This window comes from Peromyscus californicus, unplaced genomic scaffold (assembly GCF_007827085.1).
Source record: "Peromyscus californicus insignis strain IS unplaced genomic scaffold, ASM782708v3 Scaffold_18__1_contigs__length_77618521, whole genome shotgun sequence".
Lineage (NCBI taxonomy): Eukaryota > Metazoa > Chordata > Mammalia > Rodentia > Cricetidae > Peromyscus > Peromyscus californicus.
In genome coordinates, this window is record NW_026294480.1 from 54,715,300 (window position 1) to 54,736,354 (window position 21,055).

Below are 21,055 nucleotides of genomic sequence, written 5' to 3' on the forward strand. Positions count from 1 at the left end.
ATAATAAGACTCTATTGAGTATCTTAAGGACAGGGGCTTGTCGGATAGCTCAGACTGGGATTATTAAACTGAACTGTGTACTGGTCTTGAATTTGTGATTTTCCTGCCTCAGCCTCCTCAGTGCAGGGATTGTAGGTATGTGTCACCATGCTTGGCCTTGCTAGTTTTATGTTGTTGTTGCAGTATTTTATTAGTTATTATTGTTAATCTCTTAGTGTACCTGACTTATAAATTAAAATTTTATTGTAGTTGTATGTATAAGGGCAAATTAGCTACTCAAACTTGGCCATCGCTATGACAAAATACTTGAGAAAAGCAATCTAAGAAAAGATTTATTTTGGCTCTCCGTTTCAGAGGTGTTAGTCCATGCTAGTCATGTGTATTATTTGAGCCTGAGGCAAAGCCAGTTATCACAGCAGTGAGAGAATCTAGCAGGGGCTGCTTACCTTAGGACTGCCAGGAAGCACAGAGCTAGATAAAAAGGAGGCTAAGAAGGAGGTCTATCTTGCCAGGATATACAATTCCTCCAAATAGGCCCCACCACTTGATTTTTACCGCTTCCCAAGAATGTCACCAGATTATGAATCCACCACAGAATTAATCCATTTCTTAGGGCAGAGGTCTCATTACTTTATGCCCTCTCAGTGATTGGGATAACCAACTGGAGACCAAACCTTCAACATAGGAGCTTTGTTTGGGACACTGTATATCCAAACCATAACTTTAGAGCTTAACACTGTCCATGATTTCAGACATCCACTGGGGCCCCCTGCCTATTTTCACCATGTACTTTGAGGCATACTTTCGTGTGCATTTTTAATCATATTTTTGTGACTTTGCTATGTTTGGATTGCTAAGCAGTAGGTATTATAATACAACAATTTAATTTAACAGAGCTACAATAGAAGAGGCATATTCCAGATCAATGACAAAACTAGCGAAATCTGCAAGCAATTATTCACAACTTGGGTGAGTTAATTTCTAGTTGTTTTTCAAATGTTTATCTATTTTTTTTAATTTTCTTTCCTTTTTTTTTCTTTTTTCTTTTTTCCCCCTGAGACAGGGTTTCATAGTGTTGTGTAGCCCTGACTGTCCTGGATCTCACTCTGTAGACCAGAAACTCAACAGAGATCCGCCTACCTCTACCTCCCAAGTGCTGGGATTAAGGTCATTCATTACCACTGCCCAGCTGAAATTTCTTAAATAAATATGTAAAAATTGCATCTTCTCCCTTATTTGGAACCTCGCCAATAAAGTTGTGTGTGTGTGTGTGTGTGTGTGTGTGTGTGTGTGTGTGTGTGTGTGTGAACATACACGTGCATATACAATAGCATGTAGAAAAGAGGACAAGAATGGCTAAATAGTAGGGAATGACAGAGGACCAACTGTAAACACGAATTGTTAAAGAGGATGTAAAGCTGATAGTTTTTCTGATTCTAACTTGGTCATGGATTTTTTGGTTTTAGTGGTGGGTACATGCATAATAACATTCAGTAGTGAAATATAAAATCCAGTGTGAAGCTTTATAGCTTCCATTCCATTGGCTACTCTAACTGTGTAGAAATTTCACTGAGTTGTGTGTTTGGGTCAATTGTGTGTGGTTTTTTTCCCCTTTAATTTGCAACTTATAATATTTAAAGTAAAATTTGAAGTATATTAATTTTTTTTAAATTTGTGGAACTGGAGAGATGGCTTAGGGGCTAAGAACTCTTGCTGCTTTTCCAGGGAACCCAGGTTCAATTCTTAGCACCCACCTTGTGGCTCACAAGCATCTGTAACTTCATTTCCAGGGGATTCAGTGCCTTCTGGCCTTGGGCACTAGACCCTCATACCTGGTATGCAGATATACACACAGGCAAAGCACCCACGCACATAAAATACAAACAAGAGGGCTGGAGAGATGGCTCAGTGGTTAAGAGCACTCAGTGCTCTTCCAGAGGTCCTGTTCAGTTCCCAGCAACCACATGGCAGCTTACAACTGTCTTATGCCCTCTTCTGCTGTGCAGATGTATATGCAGACGAAGTACCCATAAAGATAAAATACATAAATATAGAATTAAAAAAAATACCAAGAAAATTCTTTTGTGTAGACTGGTAGGAAGGTAGGGCAGAAGATGCCTTTGTAGACTCAGTTCTCTTCTTTCTACCTTTACATGGGTTCCAAGGACTGAACCCAGGCTATTGGGTTTATATACCAAGTGCCTTTACCTGCCAAGCCATCTTGTTGGCCTCAAGAAACCTATTTTTAGAGAAATCTTGTATTGAATCCCTTTTTGGTATAAAGAATATGTTGGTAAAGGTATGCCGTCTTAACTGCCTTGTAATTCTTGAGTAGTGTGTATCAGGCTTACAGGAAGTGGAGTCCATGTATATTCAGGTATTTTGTCCTCTTGAAAATTTCCAGGTAATCACTGTCAGATTTAGTGTTGATTGAATTTCAGAGTAAAATCTAATCAGAACAATCCTAGTCTGGGAGTTTAATTAGCCTCTTTGAACTTCTTTATAATTGCATATCATGATTGCTCCAGCTAACTTTTCTACTGGTTAGGAATTATAGCAGTTGGCAAAGAGTCCATGTTAGAATAAGTCATTGTTTCTCTACCCTCTTGCCTTAGTGGCTGTTGTTGCTATTTATTTTTCCTATTAGAAGCTTATTGTAGAGACTTTTAAAGCAAATACTTGAGCACAGAGTTATCTACCTTTAGACTATTCTACACTGACCAGCCTGGTTTAAACTAACCATAGAAATTTTAGTGCTCTCGAAGGGATGGTAAGTATAGAAGTCTTTGAATATATTTGAGCTTGTTAAACATTTTAAGTCTTTACTATTTAGAAAAAGTGGGAAGAAAATATGTAACACATTCCATACACTGTGGTAGAAAGGTGATAGGAAATTGTTTAAGTACACAGGTACGATTACAAAGCTCACATCACGGTTTCACATTGCCGCTGTTAAGTAATTTGTGTGAAATTGTTGAAAGCACAAAGAACTCATGTGTAAAAATTGATTTTTGCTTACTTAAATTCAGAAGGGAAGGTTTTATTGTTGTTACTTTTATTATTGTGATGCTGGGAATCAACCCAGGATCTCTTTATGTGAGGCAAGCACTCGGTCATTGAGATACGTCTCCTGCTCCAGAGAAACTTCATTATTATTCTTTTTAATTTATTTAGTTTTATTTTATGTGCATTGGTGTTTTTCCGATATGTATATTTGTGAGGGTTTTGGAACCCCTGGAACTAGAATTATAGAGAGTCTTGAGCTACCATGTGGGTGCTGAGAATTGAACTTGAGTCCTCTGGAAAAGCAGCCCATGCTCTTAAACAACGAGCCATCTCTCCAGCCCTGAGAAACTTTATTTTTGATTAAGCATTTTTAATGGGATACTAATCGTTTAAAAGTTTGATAAATTAATTTTTAGCACTAGTTAATCATAGAAAGGCTTATGATGTGTCTGAATACAATTAAATGGCAGGAGCTCTGAAGACCAGTGACATAAAATTAAACAAGTTCTGTGTCCCTGTGGTTCAAAGCTATTTTAAATAATTAAACAAGGACAGACGTATACAATCTATGGGTCATTTCATTATTTTAATTTCATCTTTTACCTAAAGAAAATTGCTAAATATAGTATTATTGATTCCATTGGGTTCAATTTAGAACCTTAAACTTTACTTTTTATTTTTTACTTTTTGTTATGGAATGTGGTGATATGTATGTGTGTGGCTGCACACACCTGTGCACAAAATAAATTTGAAATCTTTGTAAAATATTTAACATATCTAGCTAGAAAAACCAATGTATACCAGGATCAGAAGACAACTTTTGGAAGTCAGTTCTCTCCCTCTGTGGTGGGCTCTGGGAATTGAACTCGGGACATCAGGTGTACTGGCAAGCATGCTTTTACTTACTGAGCCATCTCACTGGCTCCTTTTTATTTTAATAAATTATCCTCTTATTTTGCTTTTCCCTTAGAACATTTGCACCAGTGTGGGATGTGTTCAAAACATCTACAGAGAAATTAGCAAATTGTCATTTGGATCTTGTTAGAAAATTACAGGAATTAATAAAGGAAGTTCAGAAGTATGGAGAGGAGCAAGTGAAATCTCATAAGAAGGTAACTTTTTTCCTGTTAGAGGATTGAGTGGTCACAGTAAGTGTTTTATAGCTTATCTTATTGAACCATTTCTTATCACACAGACTAAAGAAGAAGTTGCAGGGACTCTGGAAGCAGTCCAAGCCATTCAGAACATAACTCAGGCCCTCCAGAAGTCTAAGGAAAATTACAATGCCAAGTGTGTAGAGCAGGAACGTCTGAAAAAGGAAGGCGCTACACAAAGAGAAATAGAAAAGGTAATCACAATAAAAACATCTCCACACTCCGGAGCGCTTTCTTCTTTGTCTGTGTAGTGTGTGTGTGTGTGTGTGGGGGGGGGTATGTAGAGCAGATGCATGCACGTGGGAGGCCGAGGTCACTCTGTCTTCCTCTGTCACTCGCCCTTATTTTTTGAGGCAGGGTCTCTTACTGAACCTGGAACTAACTCAGCTAGATGGACCAAGAGGCCCTCGAGTGCCTACAGTCCAAGAGTCTCTACTTTCTTCAGTACCAGGGTTACAGAAGTACCTACCATGTCTGGCTCTTATATAGATGCTGGGTCCTAAACTCCAGTCTTTATGCTTCCATGGCATGAACTTTACTAAGCTATCTCCCCACCCCTGGAGACTTACATAGTAAGATATTGATGAAATAATTGAGTCTATTTAGAAAGACATAGCCAGTTGAAGATAAGCTTTAAGTGTATGTTGTTGCTGACCAACCAAATTTATATTGCATTGCAGTGGACCATAACCTTTTGCCCTATTCTGTTTTAATTGAAAGTAGGTCTTTTTTCCTTTCCTCTTTCTTGTTTTTGTTTTTTGAGATAGGGTCTCTCTTTGTATCCCTGTCTGGTCTGGAACTTGTGGACATGTAGCCTCTGCCTCCTGATTGCTGGGATTAAAGGCATGTGCCACCATGCCTGGCCTTTTCCTTTCTTCTTAACACAGTTCAACCATTCATTTATTTGATCTCTCTCTCTGTCTCTCTCTCTCTCTGTCTCTCTCTCTGTCTCTGTCTTTCTCTCTCTCTGTGGTTTTTTTTTTTTTTTTGGTTTTTCGAGACAGGGTTTCTCTGTGTAGCTTTGCGCCTGTCCTGGAACTCACTTGGTAGCCCAGGCTGGCCTCGAACTCACAGAGATCCGCCTGGCTCTGCCTCCCGAGTGCTGGGATTAAAGGCGTGCGCCACCACCGCCTGGCTCTCTGTGGTTTTTTGAGACAGGGTTTCTCTGTGTAACTTTTGGAGCCTATCCTAGAACTTGCTCTGTAGACCAGGCTGGCCTCGAACTCACAGAGATCTGCCTGCCTCTGCCTCCTCTGCTGGGATTAAAGATATATATCTCATTAGAAATAAATTTGAAATCTTTGTAAAATATTTAACATATCTAGTTAGAAAAACAAATGTATACTTTCAAATAAAAGGAGAGAAAAAATAAAAATATTGATGGAATTTGGAGTAATAAGCTCCTTTAAAGTTTATATAATAAATAAAAATTGAGAGGCAAGAAAAAGATGAGGTAACAATTAAATTTGTAGTTTAAAAACATGTTCCAGACACAGCAATTATAAATAAAAATACAAAAAGAAAAGCCAAGTTAACTGAGTTCAAAGGAAGAGTGTTGTCTTTGGGGATCAGAAGCCCAAAATGACATGAAAAGATTGTAATCGAAATTTGTTGGGCTCAAATTCCTAAGGTAGGCAGTGGAATTTGACTCTTACATGACAAAGGGGAACAGAAGTTCCCACCTTACTATAAGTCATTATAGTTATTGCTTGTGCAAACTTGACTGCATGATTAGACAGCTGCGTGGTAGCCCGCCTCAAACTGGCTATGTAGTCAAGGATGATCTTGAACTCTTGATCTTCCTGCCCTCTTGCCTCTACTTCCTGAGTCCTGGTGTTTACAGCTGTGTACCACTACACCAGTTTGTGCAGTGCTGGTAATTGAATCTGCTGCTTCACGTGTGCTAGGCAGGAACTCCACTGCCTGAGCCAATCCCACACCACCCCTTACCATATTAGTAATATCCCCTCTAAGTAAAGACTTCAGCAGCAAAACTATTTAGAATTCTAGAAACCATTTAAGGAAGAGGAAAGGATGCCCCAGAGGTGCCCTTCCATCTCTTAAATTCCCATCTGATGTAAGGACTAATACTGAGACATAATTACCTAGTACAGATCTTCTGTGTTGACTTTATTACTATTGGCTTTTAATAGTGATGTCAATATTACTAGTATGAGGGGCCATCATTACATTGTCAGTAACATCATATGTTTACTTGGAAAATGGATTGAAATTTTCAGTTCGTTAATATAATAAAAAACACATTTACAAGTGTGTTTAGCTCTAAGGCATAGAATAAATTATTGCCTTAATGAATGATTTGCTCAAGTATATTTTATGATTGACTGCTGGATTATGGTATAATAATTTGCATTGAGTAGTAAATAAATGTTTTGGTTCCTGGCCTCTTGCTATGCTGTTATGTGGTTAAAAACTAAATACATGTTATCTCTTGCTGTCTTCAAGAAACTTCCCTTTTCTTGGAGAGCTAAAATACATTATTAAATAGATAGAGCCAGAAATTAGAGAGAGGGTAGAGTGGTGATTTGTAGGAAGAGAGGAATAGTATTTTGTATGGAACATGTGAAAAGGAAAAATTATGGCTAGATATGTACCTCAATGGTAGAGCACTTGCCTAGCAGTGTGTGTGTGTATGTATGTGTGTGTTCTTAATTTGTTTTTCTTTTATCTTAAAATATTTTCCATACAATATATTTTGATCACATTTTCAGCTCCCCAACTCTTCCCAGATCCCCCCCACCTCCCTGCCCACACAACTTTGTTCTTTTTCTCTTTCTTTAAAAAAAAAAGAAAGAAAATGAAAACAAACAAAAAAGTCCAGTAAGACAAAAAACTGCCCAAGTGAAACAAAAGCCCACAAAAATAAATGAGGGAGTTCGTTTTGTGTTGGGCATAAAATGTTTTGTGGACTCGGTGTCTACTTCTTCCCCTTCGCAGTTTTGGGATCCCGTCTGGCCTGAAGCTGTGCAGGTCTTTGCTTGCTGCCTCAGTCTCTGATTGCCTGTGTGCGTCAGTTCTGTTGTGTCTTGAAGACATTGTTCCCTTCAAGTTACCCACCACTCTGGCTTACAATCCCTTTCTTCCGTGTGGACCCCTGAGCCTTGAGGATCAGGGTTGATGAAGATGTTCTCTTAGGACTTAGTGCTCCAAAGTCTCCCACTCTGCGTGTTGTTCAGCTGTGGCTCCCTGTGTTCCCATCCACTTCAAGAAGCATGTTTGATGTGGTTGAGCAAGGCACTGATCTATGAGTATGTGCCACTAGGAGTCATTTTATTACTGTGCCCCTTTAGCAGAATAATAGTATTGGGTTTTCCCCTAGACCCTTGAACTGTGTATTTAGTCTCAGGTCTTGGTCACTTTAACAGTGTCAGGTAGGGTTCCATCTCGGGGAGTGGGCCTTAAATCCAGTCAGAAAGCGGTTAGTTGCTCCCACAACATTTGTGCCACTAATACATAAGTATATCTGGCAGGTAGGTCTCTTTTGGAGGTCTCAGTTTGTAGCTTAGTGATACTGATGATTAACTTTCTCCCCGGAACCGTGGAGAGTACCTTCTAGTACCATGGACACTACTCAAAAGGGGTGAAGCTATAGTTGGGTATCAGCTCAACGACTCCATGTTCAATGATAAAGTGAGTGTTGTCATCAACACTAGGGCCTTACTTACCATCAGCTTGTGGAGAGCAGCCAGTAGTCTTGTGATGTTTGGAGCTTTCTGTGGGACCACTTTAGCTAATGACTCAACAGGATGCAACCCATTCCTAGCACTGGAAGTTTTACTGTTTGCCTAGCATTTATAAAGCCCCTGGTTTGATTATTTGGCATTGCAAAAAAGGAAAGAAAGATTGTAAGAAATATTCTGTGGGGGGTTGGAGAGATGACTCAGTGGTTAAGAGCATTTGCTGTTCTTCCAGAGGACCCAGGTTTAGTTCCCAGCACCTGTATTAGGTGGCTCACAACCATCTGTAACTGCAGCTTCAGATCTGATGCCTCTGATTCTACAGCACCTGCATTCTTTTTTTTTTTTTTTGAGCTGAGGATCGAACCCAGGGCCTTGTGCTTGCTAGGCAAGTGCTCTACCACTGAGCTAAATCCCCAACCCCTACCAGCACCTGCATTCTTGTTCATGGACCCACATGCAGACGCATACACCTACACATAATTTTAAATAATAAATAAATCTGAAGAAAAATTTCATGAAACAAATTGCTTTTAAAAGTATAGATATGTGCCGGGTGGTGGTGAGTTCAAGGCCAGCCTGGTGTACAGAGCGAGATCCAGGACAGGCACCAAAACTACACAGAGAAACCCTGTCTCAAACAAACAAAAATATATTGATATGGTCATTTTTTAAAATTTCTCTCTGTTTATGAATATCCTTTATATTGTAAATTTCTCAATCATGTATTTATTAGTATATGACATATGAACTATTTAGCACAATGTAATAGACAGCAGAATAAAAGTGATTTAGGATGAAGAACAAGGGAAGAAGGCTCTCCCAGTAAGGCTATATCTTTTTGCTAAGCTGTTGCTATAAACCACTTCGTGGACTATAGACTTGATTTTTCGTGTAGAAACTAAAGATTTGCTTAGAAGAAAATCCAAAAGGAAACCTAGATGACTATGCCAATAGATTTCCTTTTTTCTCTTTTTGGTTTTTTGAGACAGGGTTTTTCTGTGTAGCTCTGGCTGTCCTGGAACTCTCCTTGTAGACCAGGCTGGCCTTGAACTCAAAGAGATTCTTCCTGAGTCTTGGGATTAAAGGTGCCACCATGCCTGGCTAGATTTTTTTTCTAAAATAAATTGTAGCAAACATGGTTATATAGGGTCCCTGGAATGGAACATAGTAAACTTTACAGAGACATTTTATCTAATTGTTGTGTTTGAATAGGGCCAGGATGCTTGAGAAAGTAGTATCAAATGGCTAGACAGTCAGAATTTTTTTTTTTTAAACTATAAGAGCAAAGTACAACTGTTACAGATTTTATTTACATTCTTTAGGGATGGGCAACTTGATGCAAGTCAGTAACTTAGACATGCCTTTATATAACAACAAAATTTAGCAATGTATTTTTTTTTAAGATTTATTTATTCATTCATTTATATGGGTACTTTGTCAGCATATACATCTGCACACCAGAAGAGGGCATCAGGCAGTTGTGAGTATACATGTGGCGGCTGGGAATTGAACTCGGGACCTTTGGAACAGCAGAGAGTGCTCATAACCACTGAGCCATCTCCCCAGCCCCCTAACAATGTGTGTTTTTTATGATGTTCCTTGTTAGAAGCATAACAGCTGTTAACATTTATTTTGTAAATTGGCCAATGTGCCAGATCCTACCATAAGCATTAGTTGTTTTTTCATTAATGTGTCTGTGTCAGTGTATGTGTTGCAGTCAGAAGATAATATTCAGGAATCAGTTCTCTCTTCCCTTGTGTGGGTTTCAGAGTCGTCAGGTGTGGCAGCAGGCACTGCCGTTACTGAACCATGGCCATCCCCCGAGCCCCACGCCCTTTATCTAATTATAGTTGGGCCACTACTGCAGCCTTAAAAATGTCTGGTATTGGTCCTGTTTTAGAAGTAAGAGAGCAATGTAAAACTCAAAGATAAAGTAATAGGGGAAGTAAATGGTAGATCCAAAATTTGAACTAATTCTCCTCTGACTTAAGGCCAGTTTTATTTACAGTACATGGTGAAATGGTACCCTGTATATATTTTATTTAAGAAAGCAGGAAAGGGTTTGGAGAGATGGCTGTGAGTTGGATCCCAGCTCCAGGTCAGGCATTTAGAATTACCTGTGACTTCAGTTTCAGGGGATCTGAGATCTTCTTCTGGCCTTGCTGGGTATTCATACACATGTGGCAGATTACACACACCATAAATAAAAATAAATCTTATTTTAAAAGGCAGGAAAGCATATAACATACATGTTTAGTATAATTTTTTATTGAATTTTATTTAGAGAACCCAAGATTGTCTGTTTAGAGAAGACCACACCAATCTCAGCCCACAGCAAAGCTAGTTTTTCTATTTCTAGTTCTTGTCCTGGAAACACACCTAAAGGTAATTACATATTGGTGCTGACTGGCCCCACACAAATGTCCTGTTATAAAGCTTTTACTTGGCTCTTAGCATCACTTTAGACCTCTCAGCAGTATTTTTAATCATCTAGTCTTATTACCCGATATGTCCTCACACTGTAGTTTGATGAAACTTACTTTGTTCTTACCAAGGATAAGCTTCCCTAGCACAGCCATCAGATGATCTGTTATCTCATCAAGAATGTGGAGATATTTCTATATGGAAACCCTACAGTTTGTCCTTCATCTTTGAACTCTTATTCTACAACCATCTTCTCATGTCCGAATCGATCAGCCTTTAGATACTAGGTATTTCTTCTTTTCCCTGCCACCTTTAGGCTGGCTGCTGCTCCCGACCCCTGCCTTGGCCTGCTGCTCCTATTGCCCACATACCATTGTCTACAGCAGTGAAGACTGTCTGCAGCTGTGTGTCTGCCCAGTACAGATCTGATTAGGATATCTTTCCGCTAGAATGTGTCCCACCTGAGGTTTATATTGATTTCTGTGGTCTTGTCACTTTCTGATTTCTATTCATGTGTAGGTTATTTTGCAAAGTCCTTGAGGAAAAGATGTCCTACATAACTTATTCATGTTCTTCTCATTAATATTTAGTATTTTCATTAAGTAACTGATAAAATTAAAACTAGGTTATTACCATAGTGGGTTTTAGATCTTGAAAATAGATACTGAAAAATAGATAAAAATTAAAAATAAATTTATTGGTTTATTGGAACATCCTAGAAACTGAGAACCATTATGGCAAATCAGTCTTTCTGATTTTGAGTTTGGTTTATTAGACTTTAATCAGACATTAAATGGAATACGTATGCATTAATGGGAGAGGAGGAAGATGGACCATTGTAGAAAAGCATATCAGGTGCCTTCTGATGATGCGCTTTTTTACATTGTCAAGAAGTTTCTCACAGCTGTTGCTTATGGTTATACAGTCTTGCTTTGGGCTATAAAGTGGGCATGTTTGAATATTTTGAACTATATTCCATTGGACAGAAAGAAGAGTCCATGTTTAATTCCTGAGTTATTGTCTGCCCATAGCAAAAAGAAAGCGACTAAGGCAGGCACTAAAGGATTAAACTTTGTTGTGTGTCATACCAGACTCTCAAAATGTACTTTTAATTTGTTACTTCATATTACCTTACGTTAAGAAAGAAAAATGGTTAACCTCAGTTTCATAAGCTTTTGAGGGGTGGGCTAGAAAGATGGCTCAGCAGTTAAGAGCACTGGTGGGTGTTCTTGCAGAGGACCCAGGTCTGGTTCCCAGCACTCATATGGTGACTCACAGCCATCTGTAACTCTGGTTCTAGGAGATCTGATGTCTTCTGCCCTCCGAGGGCACTAGAAATGCACATTGTGCACAGATATATGTGAACGTAGACACTCATACACATAAAATTAAATTAAATGCATCTCTTAAAACTGCGTTTGTTTTGTTACAGGCAGCTGTTAAATCTAAGAAAGCTACAGATACTTACAAACTCTATGTGGAAAAGTATGCATTAACAAAAGCTGATTTTGAGCAGAAGATGACAGAAACAGCTCAGGTTGGTATTTTTAAGGCTTTAAGTTGAAGACAGAATATGCTTATATTTGTATACATTGATTAAATAATAGAATGTTTCTGTTTATCTTTTTTACTATTAGAAAAATTTAAATGAACCATTTCAGTGCTGTAATAATTTATATTGGCATCTTGTTTGGGAGATTGAGGGCCAACATGCCAGAGTGCTGATGCTTGTTATACAGTTGCTTTTCACATTACTGTGATCAAACACCCGAGAAAGGCCTGGATTTGCCTGAGCTCATGGTTTACATTTAGAATAAGAGGCTGCTTTCTTATATCTTAGAGGATCAGGAAGCAGAAAGTTTGGTCTAGAAGTGGAACCAGCCTAGACTCCTCAAACCCTGGCCCTATCTTCTCCATCTGCCAGCTAGGCACATTTATCCAAAGGATTCCATGCTCTCAAAACAGTTCAACCAGCTGGGGACCAAGTTTTGAAACACATGAGCCTGGGATGGACATTTCACGTTCAGACTATAACAGTGTGATAAAGGTTTATTCCAATACATAAGAGCTGTTGAAAGATCATTGAGGAAAAGGAAGGCGTTGGTAGATGGTGAAGACAGTGCTGGTGGTCAGGCTTGCGTTTGGAGTTCCTGATGTACTTCTGTGTAAGAAGAGTACTGGAAGATACTCAGTCATGAAGACACAGCAGGAAAGAAGACAGGAAAAAGCCTGTTGTCGCAGGGCTCAAATTTTAGTGGAGGAAGATAGACAACGAAAGTGTTTGTGCTCTGTTAACTTGGGATCAGTTGCATGTAATTTGGTGTTCTTTCAGCCCTAGTTGAAGGCTTATTTTAAGGGAGGTGCACTTGATGAATCCTACCTAACAACATTTCTACTGCCACTCTTGTTTTTTGTTCTTAGCATCTAGCACCATTTACAACTTGAGGAATTTAATTTTACCTAGTAGATAGCCGAGGACCCACAGATCACAGTGGCGGCTTACCCTATACCATGCCGCATGTTCTTCATGGTGTGCTGCATCTCTGGGCCTGAGGCTAATGATGAGACTTTTTGGAACGTTTTAGTCATCATTTTTGAGGGTCTCCTTCACTCCCATTCGTTGTTGTGTCTTTTCCTACTGAAATGTAAATTACGTGAGGACAAGGATCAGATGCTTTGTTTGTTTGTTTATTTGGTTTTTCGAGACAGGGTTTCTCTTTATAACAGCCCTGACTGTCCTGGAACTCACTTTGTAGACCAGATTGACCTCCCTCTGCCTCCCGAGTGCTGGGATGAAAGGTGTGCACCACCACCACCACCACCACCACCACCACCACCACCACCCGGCAGTTTATTCTTATTTTCTCAGCAGTTAAAATAGTTTTTTTCTTTTGGTGGGCATGCATTAATGAAAGAAGTCTTGATAAATCTGGAACTTTGATTGCTAGGGTTTTTTTTTGTCTCCTCACTTGAGGAAATGAATGACTTAGATTTCACAAGCCAGGAAGTGTGCTTGTTTGCATGCATGCATGCAGACACCCCCATCCATGTTTACCTAGTATGCCAAGGCTCTGCTAGATGGACTGTAGTCAGGTGACAGCAGAGGATGGAGGCAGACATGAAGTACATGCTTATAAAATAGCACATTTTTATAAATGTTATAAAGGGAAGGACTAAGGGTCCAGGAGAGGGAATAACAGAAGTGACTTAATTTAAATCAGGAGGTTGGGAGACTTCTTTTGGAAGTGACATTTAAAATTGAGACTTGGGCCGGGCAGCGATGGCACACACCTTTAATCCCAGTACTTGGGAGGCAGAGCCAGGAGGATCTCAGTGAGTTTGAGGCCAGCCTGGTCTACAGAGCGAGATCCAGGACAGGCACCAAAACTACATGGAGAAAACTTGTCTCAAAAAAACAAAACAAAACAAACAAACAAATAAATAAATAAATAAAAATTAGAAACAAATAAAATTGAGACTTGGGACTGGCAAGACGGCTCAACAAGTAAAAGCACTGGCTACCGAGCCTCACATCCAGTGTTCAGTCCCTGGAGCCCAATAAATACATAACTGTAAACCACAGAAATAAAGAAATAAAAACTGAGGCCTGAAAAGGAGTCGAATAGTAGGGTAGAAGTGTCCTAGGCTTTGGGGCCATGAGTATAAGATAGATGCTCTATTCTAGAAAGTAAACGTAAAACTGAGAAAAATCAAAAGGAACTAGTTAAATGAGGTTTAAAAGATTGGTGAAGACTAGGCTGTACCAATTACTAGCTGTTCTAAGAACAGCGGTAGCCACCTAAGTTTTGTTGTACCATGATTGGATCTGTATTGTAAAAGTGAGTTCTGGCAGTTTGGTGAAGAATGCACTTTTCTCGCCCTACAGCAGTGAGTGTCCAGTTGGCAGTCAGCATAATAGTCAGGTGAGAAGGGCCAGGGTCTTGTGGTCTATTTTGAGGAGAGTTGCAAATGCTGTGGAAGTCTCAGGGATTAGGGCGGGAGAGAAATTCTCGGGGAGAAAGTTTGACTTTTCAAATGGTGGATAAAGAGGAATGGGGGAGGCTTCCTACAGCACTTGGTTGACATGTGGAGAACAGGTCAGATTACAGATAGAGAGTGTGTTGATTTTGAGATAGCAGGTGCTCTTACAGCGCTGGATGTAATGTTTCATTGTCAGAGCCACAATTTTGAATCCTCAACGTTCTGGAAACCCAAAATTGTTTTTATTATAACTCTTTTGACAGCAAAACTTGAGCTGAATCTATGTGAAGTTGTTTATAATTTTAACTACCTTAGACTGAATGTATATGCTTTCTTTAGAAATATTAATATTAATAAGCATCAGATTGTGCTGGTGGTAGCATAAGATATGTCATTTTTATACTACCACATATCTTTATTTTAAAAATCCAAAAAAACTTGAATTCTAAAACAAAGCTGGTCCCAAAGATTTCGGGTAAGAAATTGTAATCTGAGCCTCTATAAAATAGTGTGAGGTCCCAAAGCCACGATGACTTCATGTTTGATTTGCACGATCATTGAGAACTTGATAGAGGAAGAGAAGCTGAGACCCACGTAAAGGCCAGAGTCAAAGAAAACTGGGGTGTGGTGTGTCACTGCAGAACGGCTCCGTCAGTTGTGTTGCGTGGAAAAGATGATGCTTCCACAAGAAGCCTTTGGTTGTGTTAAATGAGGTTCTCTAAAGTAGTGAAATTTCTGTTGCAAAGAAGACTAATAAGACTGCAGCAAATGCTGTCTTGACTTCTAAATCGTTAAGTACGTGTTTAGCTGGGTGGTGGTGGTGGTGGTGGTGGTGGTGGTGGTGGTGGTGGTGGTGGTGGTGGTGGTGGTGCACACCTTTAACCCCAGCACTCGGGAGGCAGAGGCAGGCAGATCTCTCAGAGTTTGAGGCCAGCCTGGGCTATTGAGTGAGTTCCAGGACAGCCAGAAGTGTTACACAGAAAAACCTATCTTGAAAAACCAATTTAAAAAAAATTTTACTGTTAATTTTGCATTTCTGCTAATATCAGTTAATCATTTAAATTAAAATAGGAATTAGAATTTGCTGTTCAGTATTTTTCTTTATTGATGCTACTTAACTTTAAATTAAATATGGGAGTTTTGCCTGTATAGACCAGAAGAGGGCATCATACCCCCGGGACTGGAGCTACAGACAGTTGTGAGCCTCCCTCTGTGTGGATGCTGAGAATTGAACATGGGTCCTCTGGAATAGCAGCCAGTGCTCTTAACTGCTGAGACATCTCTTGACCTCCTAAATTTTTTTAAAAAATTTATGTTTGTGGAGGGCAGAGAACAGCTCTATGCAGTGGAATCTCTCATGCTACTTTGTGTGGTCCAGGATCCAACTCAGACCTGTAATTTTATAAATACACACACACACACACTCATACAAGTTCTTTGCTGTGTGTTTGTTTTTAGGTTCTGTATGGGCCAAGCTGGCCTCCAGCTTGAGTTCTTGCCTTAGTCTCTTGAGTGCTAGAATTACAGTCAGGAGCCACCATGTCTGGTTTCGACATTACATTTTTTTCTCCCTGAGTAGGATCTCACTGTGCACTCCTGGCTCACTTGGAACTCACTGTATAGACCAGGTTGTCATTGAGCTCACAGAAATCCACCTGCCTCTGCCTCCCAAGTGCTAGGATTAATAGTATATGCCAACACAACCAGCTTTGCAAATATTTTTAATGTTATTATTTTAAAAGTATTCTTCAGCAGGGAGGTTGTGGTGCACACCTTTAATCCCAGTATTTGAGAGTCAGAGGCAAGCGGATCTCTTGTGAGTTCAAGGCTAACCTGGTCTACAGATTGAATTCCAGGACAGCCAGGGCTACACAGAGAAACCATATCTGAAAAAAAAAAAAAAAACTGGGGGGAAAAATTTTCCAGCATCCATCTTTCCATTTCCTTATCCTTTTCTTCTTTCTCATTGCATTTTCTTCAAAGTAGCATTTTAATTATTTACTCTGCCATTTGTGAATGGATATTGATTTACTTGAACAGATGTGAAGAGAGAGATATGTTTATCCTGATTTAAATAATCCTTGCTAGTGTATATATTTCCTCTTAATATTTTTCTGTGTCTTTCTTTTTCTGATAACTCATGTGATACGCACTTGTGTGCGTGCACACAAAACTGCCTAGTATTGTTTTTTTTTTTAATAAGATTTATTTTTTAAAATTATGTAATGTGTGCCCACAGAGGCCAGAAGAGGGCATTGGGTCCCCTGAAGCTGGAGTTAGAGGTAGTTGTAAGTCATCGAGTCCTCTGCAAGAACAGTCCATGCTTTTAACTGCTGAGCCATCTGTCCAGTTCCTGTTCTGTTTTCAGACAGGATTTCTGTGGATAGCCCAAACTGGCTCCAGTGACCTTTTGGCTCTAGCCTTCCAGCTGCAGTAGTACCTGTAGTAGCTGTAAGCTGCCATGGACCACCAAAACTGATTCCTACCATTTCTTTTTTTCCTAAGGAAACCTCTATTTTTATTTATGTGTATGTATGTACGTATGTACGTTTGGTGAGTGTGTGCCCTGTGTGTAGGTGTCTGGAGGAAGCCAGAATAGGGTTTTAGATCCCCTGAAGCTGAAGTTACAGGTGGTTGTGAGCTGCATGGTTAGTACTTACTCGAAGTGTGTGTGGTTTGAGTTTTTTCATTTGGGTAGAGAGAAAGAACGGTTGAAATTGTAACTCCTCTGAGAGTCGAATGGTAGCTGTCAGAGGCCTGGAGATGGGGAGGAGGAGAAGTTGATCAATGAGTACCAAGTTAGAGTTAGATAGGGCAAGAAGGCTGTTGTGTTCAACTTTTTATCATAAAGATTTGATAAATGTTTGAGGAGATAGGTTTATCCTGATTTAAACATTATGAAATACATACATGTATCAAAACAATACATAGTACCCCCGTTAATATGTGTAGCTTTTATGTTTTTAAAGTCAGTTTAAAATGTAACTGTGCTTTACATTCTTGCCTTTTTTCCACAGTTAGTTAATGGGACATTTTAAAAATTAGAAACATAATATGAAAATTTTGTTTACTCAGATGCAGTGAGGTTACTCTCTGTAGAAATGGATTCTGAGCAACATGTTCCTTTTGGCTATCTTTGGTAGCTGACGAGATTATGCTTTTTAAGTGTAATGGTAAATGTGAGCATTATAAGTGGGGAAATTTGCCGGGCGGTGGTGGCGCACGCCTTTAATCCCAGCACTCGGGAGGCAGAGCCAGGCGGATCTCTGTGAGTTCGAGGCCAGCCTGGGCTACCAAGTGAGTTCCAGGAAAAGGCGCAAAACTACACAGAGAAACCCTGTCTCGAAAAACCAAAAAAAAAAAAAAAAAAAAAAAAAAAATAAGTGGGGAAATTTATCTAATTAGTTCAAGAAAGTTCATTCATTGGGCTGGGGAGATGGCTTAGTGATGAAGTGCTTGACACGCAGGAGTGAGGCCTGGGACTCAGATCCCCAGACCCATGTAAAGCCACACTCAATGTGTTTCTATAATCTCCATGCTCCTATGGAGCTTGGGAACGCTCAGGGCACCTAGCCTGTTGTATGCTAGATGGGTAATAAGAGACCCTGCCTCAAGGTCAAAGGTGAGGACTGACACCCGAGGTTGTCCTCTGGCTGCATACACCCTGTGGCATGCATGTGCTGGCACTCAACACATGAACATGCACACAAGCAGTTAGGCACAGTTGTTTTTAAGTTTAAGAAAATGCCTTCTTTTATCCTTAAACACATAAAACATATTCATATCCTACTGCTGAATTGCCCTGAATAAGTAGTAGTCACTAATTTTGAGTAGTAATGTTAGTTAGCAATGTGTTTTTTCTATCCTAAAAGAAAAAATCCCACAATCTCAGAATTGTATCTGAATTATGCATTGAATTATATGTGGATTCATGCTTCAAGATACTTCTAAATAGGGGCCAGGAGAGATGATTTAGTGGTTAAGAGCACTGGCTGCTCTTCAGAGGACCTGGGTTCAAGTCTCAGTACCCACCCCCATGGTAGCTCACATCTGTCTGTAATTTCTGTTTCAGGGGATCCAACATCCTCTTTTGTCCTCTTCAGGCACAGCAGGCACATGGTGCACAGATATATATATAAAGAGAAATCCACAGGAAATCTTAAGGAGTAAGGAGTAAATCCTTACTGCTTAAGGAGTATTAGGGAATTTATTAGGCTATAAACTGAGGAAATACACTCAGGAATACAGAACTGAGTAGACAGCTGAAGCCCTCCTCTCATATGATGGGGAGCGAATCCACCCGGCAGTTCGATCACACCAGGAAGCAGGCAGAAGGAGGCTCATGACCCCGCTCCCTTTCCTTTTAAGAGGTCACATACAACGCAAGAAGCGCCAAAGCCTCCTTAGGGCGTATAGCCCAAGGTCATGGGTGGAGCAAATACCACTACATACACATGAAGGCATGAAAAGTAAAAAGATACTTCTGAGTAGTTCAAAGTATACCATATTTGGTAAAGCTACTAAAAGGGAATGAAGACACACTTTCCTTAGAAGTAGGGAGTCATCCTTATGAAATTAATTATATAAGTCAGCTTTACTATATTTGATTCTATTTGTTTTTGAGAAAAAGTTTTGTTAATAAATTGTTGACATTTAAGCTGAAGACCATTTTTAAAATTTTTTTTTATTAGCTGTACTCATTTTCTATGAGTGTTTTGCCTGCATCTGTGTATGTGTACTGTGTTGTCATATGTGGCGCCTGCAGAGGTCAGGAGGAGGATCAGATCTCCTGGAGTTAGGGATGGTTGTGAAGTATTTGTGGGTGCTGGAAACTGAATCCAGGTCTTCTGCAAGAGCAGCCCAAGAACACTCAACCAGTGCTGTGCCGTTTCTCCAGCCCCTGGACCATTTCTTCGATTGTGAACTTAGAAGACTCCTCCTCCTATTGGATGTTTCTTAAGTCTCTCTTCTTTAAAGATTTATTTTTATTTTTGTGTGTACATGGAGGGTCTCAGATCCTCTGGAGCTGGAGTTAAACACTGCTATGAGCCATCTGACTTGGGTGCTGCGAATTGAGCTTGGGCTCTCTGCAAAAACTGTATGAGCTTAACCAGAGATAAAGAATTGGAATTTTATACACATACATTCTCTCTCTCTCTCTCTCTCTCTCTCACACACACACACACACACACACACACACACACACACACACACACACACACAAAATAGAACTGGCACCTGTATTTTAGGGAAGGAGAAAAATGCTAAAGTTGTGAGGTTGAAGACATTTAGAAAATGCTAGGGTAAACAAAGTGAGGCAGGTTCCTTTATTTCAGTATTTCTCAGGGTTTTTGATCATGAGTTTTGCAAAACAGGAGCTAGCAGTAAAAGATGTTATCGTAACTAGAAAATTTCCTTTCGAGAGCCCCATTTCCTGGTGTGATACACCCCCAGCTGATCCAGTGCATTCCCACCTTCCATGGAGAACTGCTGAGACAAGTCGCTCAGGCTTCCCCAAGTTTCTTTGATCAGACTGTTAACTTTTGGAAAGTTAGACAGGCATGTTGGGAATCTTTGGCGAGATGGTAAACTTCTGAATCAGATGGAAAGCTTTGCTCTATTAGCGTCAGTTTTTAGTTTCGGAAAGTCTCTCTGGCTTTTGTAATACTCTTATCTTCTGCATCTCCTAATGTTTTAAAATCCTGATTGTAGAGTTTAACTTGTCATAGCTTCAAACTCTGAAAAAGTTTATTTTTGCCTAAGATAATGGGATAGCAAAACGCTAACTTTATTAGGTCCATTTGTCTAGAAGCATTTTAAACATAGTGCTAATTTATTTATTTAGTTGTCTATGTTAAAACAGTTTCTAAAACTTTTCTTAATTCCAGAGTATATGTTTGTATGTATGTATGTATATTTTATAACCAAAACTTTTATATTTCAAACCCAGAAATTTCAAGATATTGAAGAAACTCATCTCATTCACATAAAGGAAATTATAGGATCCTTGTCAAATGCTATAAAGGAAATTCATTTACAAATAGGCCAGGTAAATTTTTTGCTTTGTGTTGAAGTGGCTTATGAAATTTTTATGTTCATTTATAGCTCTTTATTCTCTTATCACATTGTTTGGAAATCATACGTATGATACTGAATTATTTCGGATGAAGAATATGTATTTACATGTATTGTCTTATTGATCACCAAGCATAATTTATTATCATTGTTTTTGTTGTTATTATTGTCATTATTTGTTTTTTTTTTAAGATTTATTTATTTATTATTATGTATACAGTGTTCTGTCTGCACGTATCCCTCCTTGCAGGCCAGAAGAAGGCACCAGATCTCATTATAGATGGTTGTGAGCCACCATGTGGTTGCTGGGAATTGAACTCAGGACCTTTGGAAGAGCAAGAAATGCTCTTAACCTCTGAGCCATCTCTCCAGCCCCAGTATTTGGTTTTTTAAGACAGGGTTTCTCTGTGTAGCCCTGGCTGTCCTGTAGGCCAGGCTGGCCTCCAACTCACAGAGATCCGCCTACCTCTGCCTCCCAAATACTGGGATTAAAGGCATGTGCCACCAGTGCCCAACTGAAATTTACTATTTTTTTTAAGATTTATTTATTTATTTTAATTGTGTGTGGGTATGTACATATGACTGAAGGTGCTTAGAGTTTAGAAGCGTCAGCTTCCCCTGGAAGTGGAGCTACTGGTGTCTGTGAACCTCTTCAGTGGGTGATGGGAATTGAACTTGGGTCCTGGAAGAACAACCACTAAGCCATCTCTCTAG

General features: G+C 39.5%; 1 protein-coding gene across 1 annotated transcript in view; it reads left to right on the plus strand.

Annotated features, from left to right (window-relative positions):
• Fcho2 (FCH and mu domain containing endocytic adaptor 2) overlaps positions 1-21,055 on the plus strand; it is a 100,770-nt gene that overhangs the window by 21,533 nt on the left and 58,182 nt on the right. The window contains 5 exon segments of the mRNA XM_052743461.1: positions 895-969; positions 3,977-4,118; positions 4,202-4,354; positions 11,718-11,822; positions 20,217-20,315. Coding sequence (XP_052599421.1) covers positions 895-969; positions 3,977-4,118; positions 4,202-4,354; positions 11,718-11,822; positions 20,217-20,315 — 574 coding nt within the window.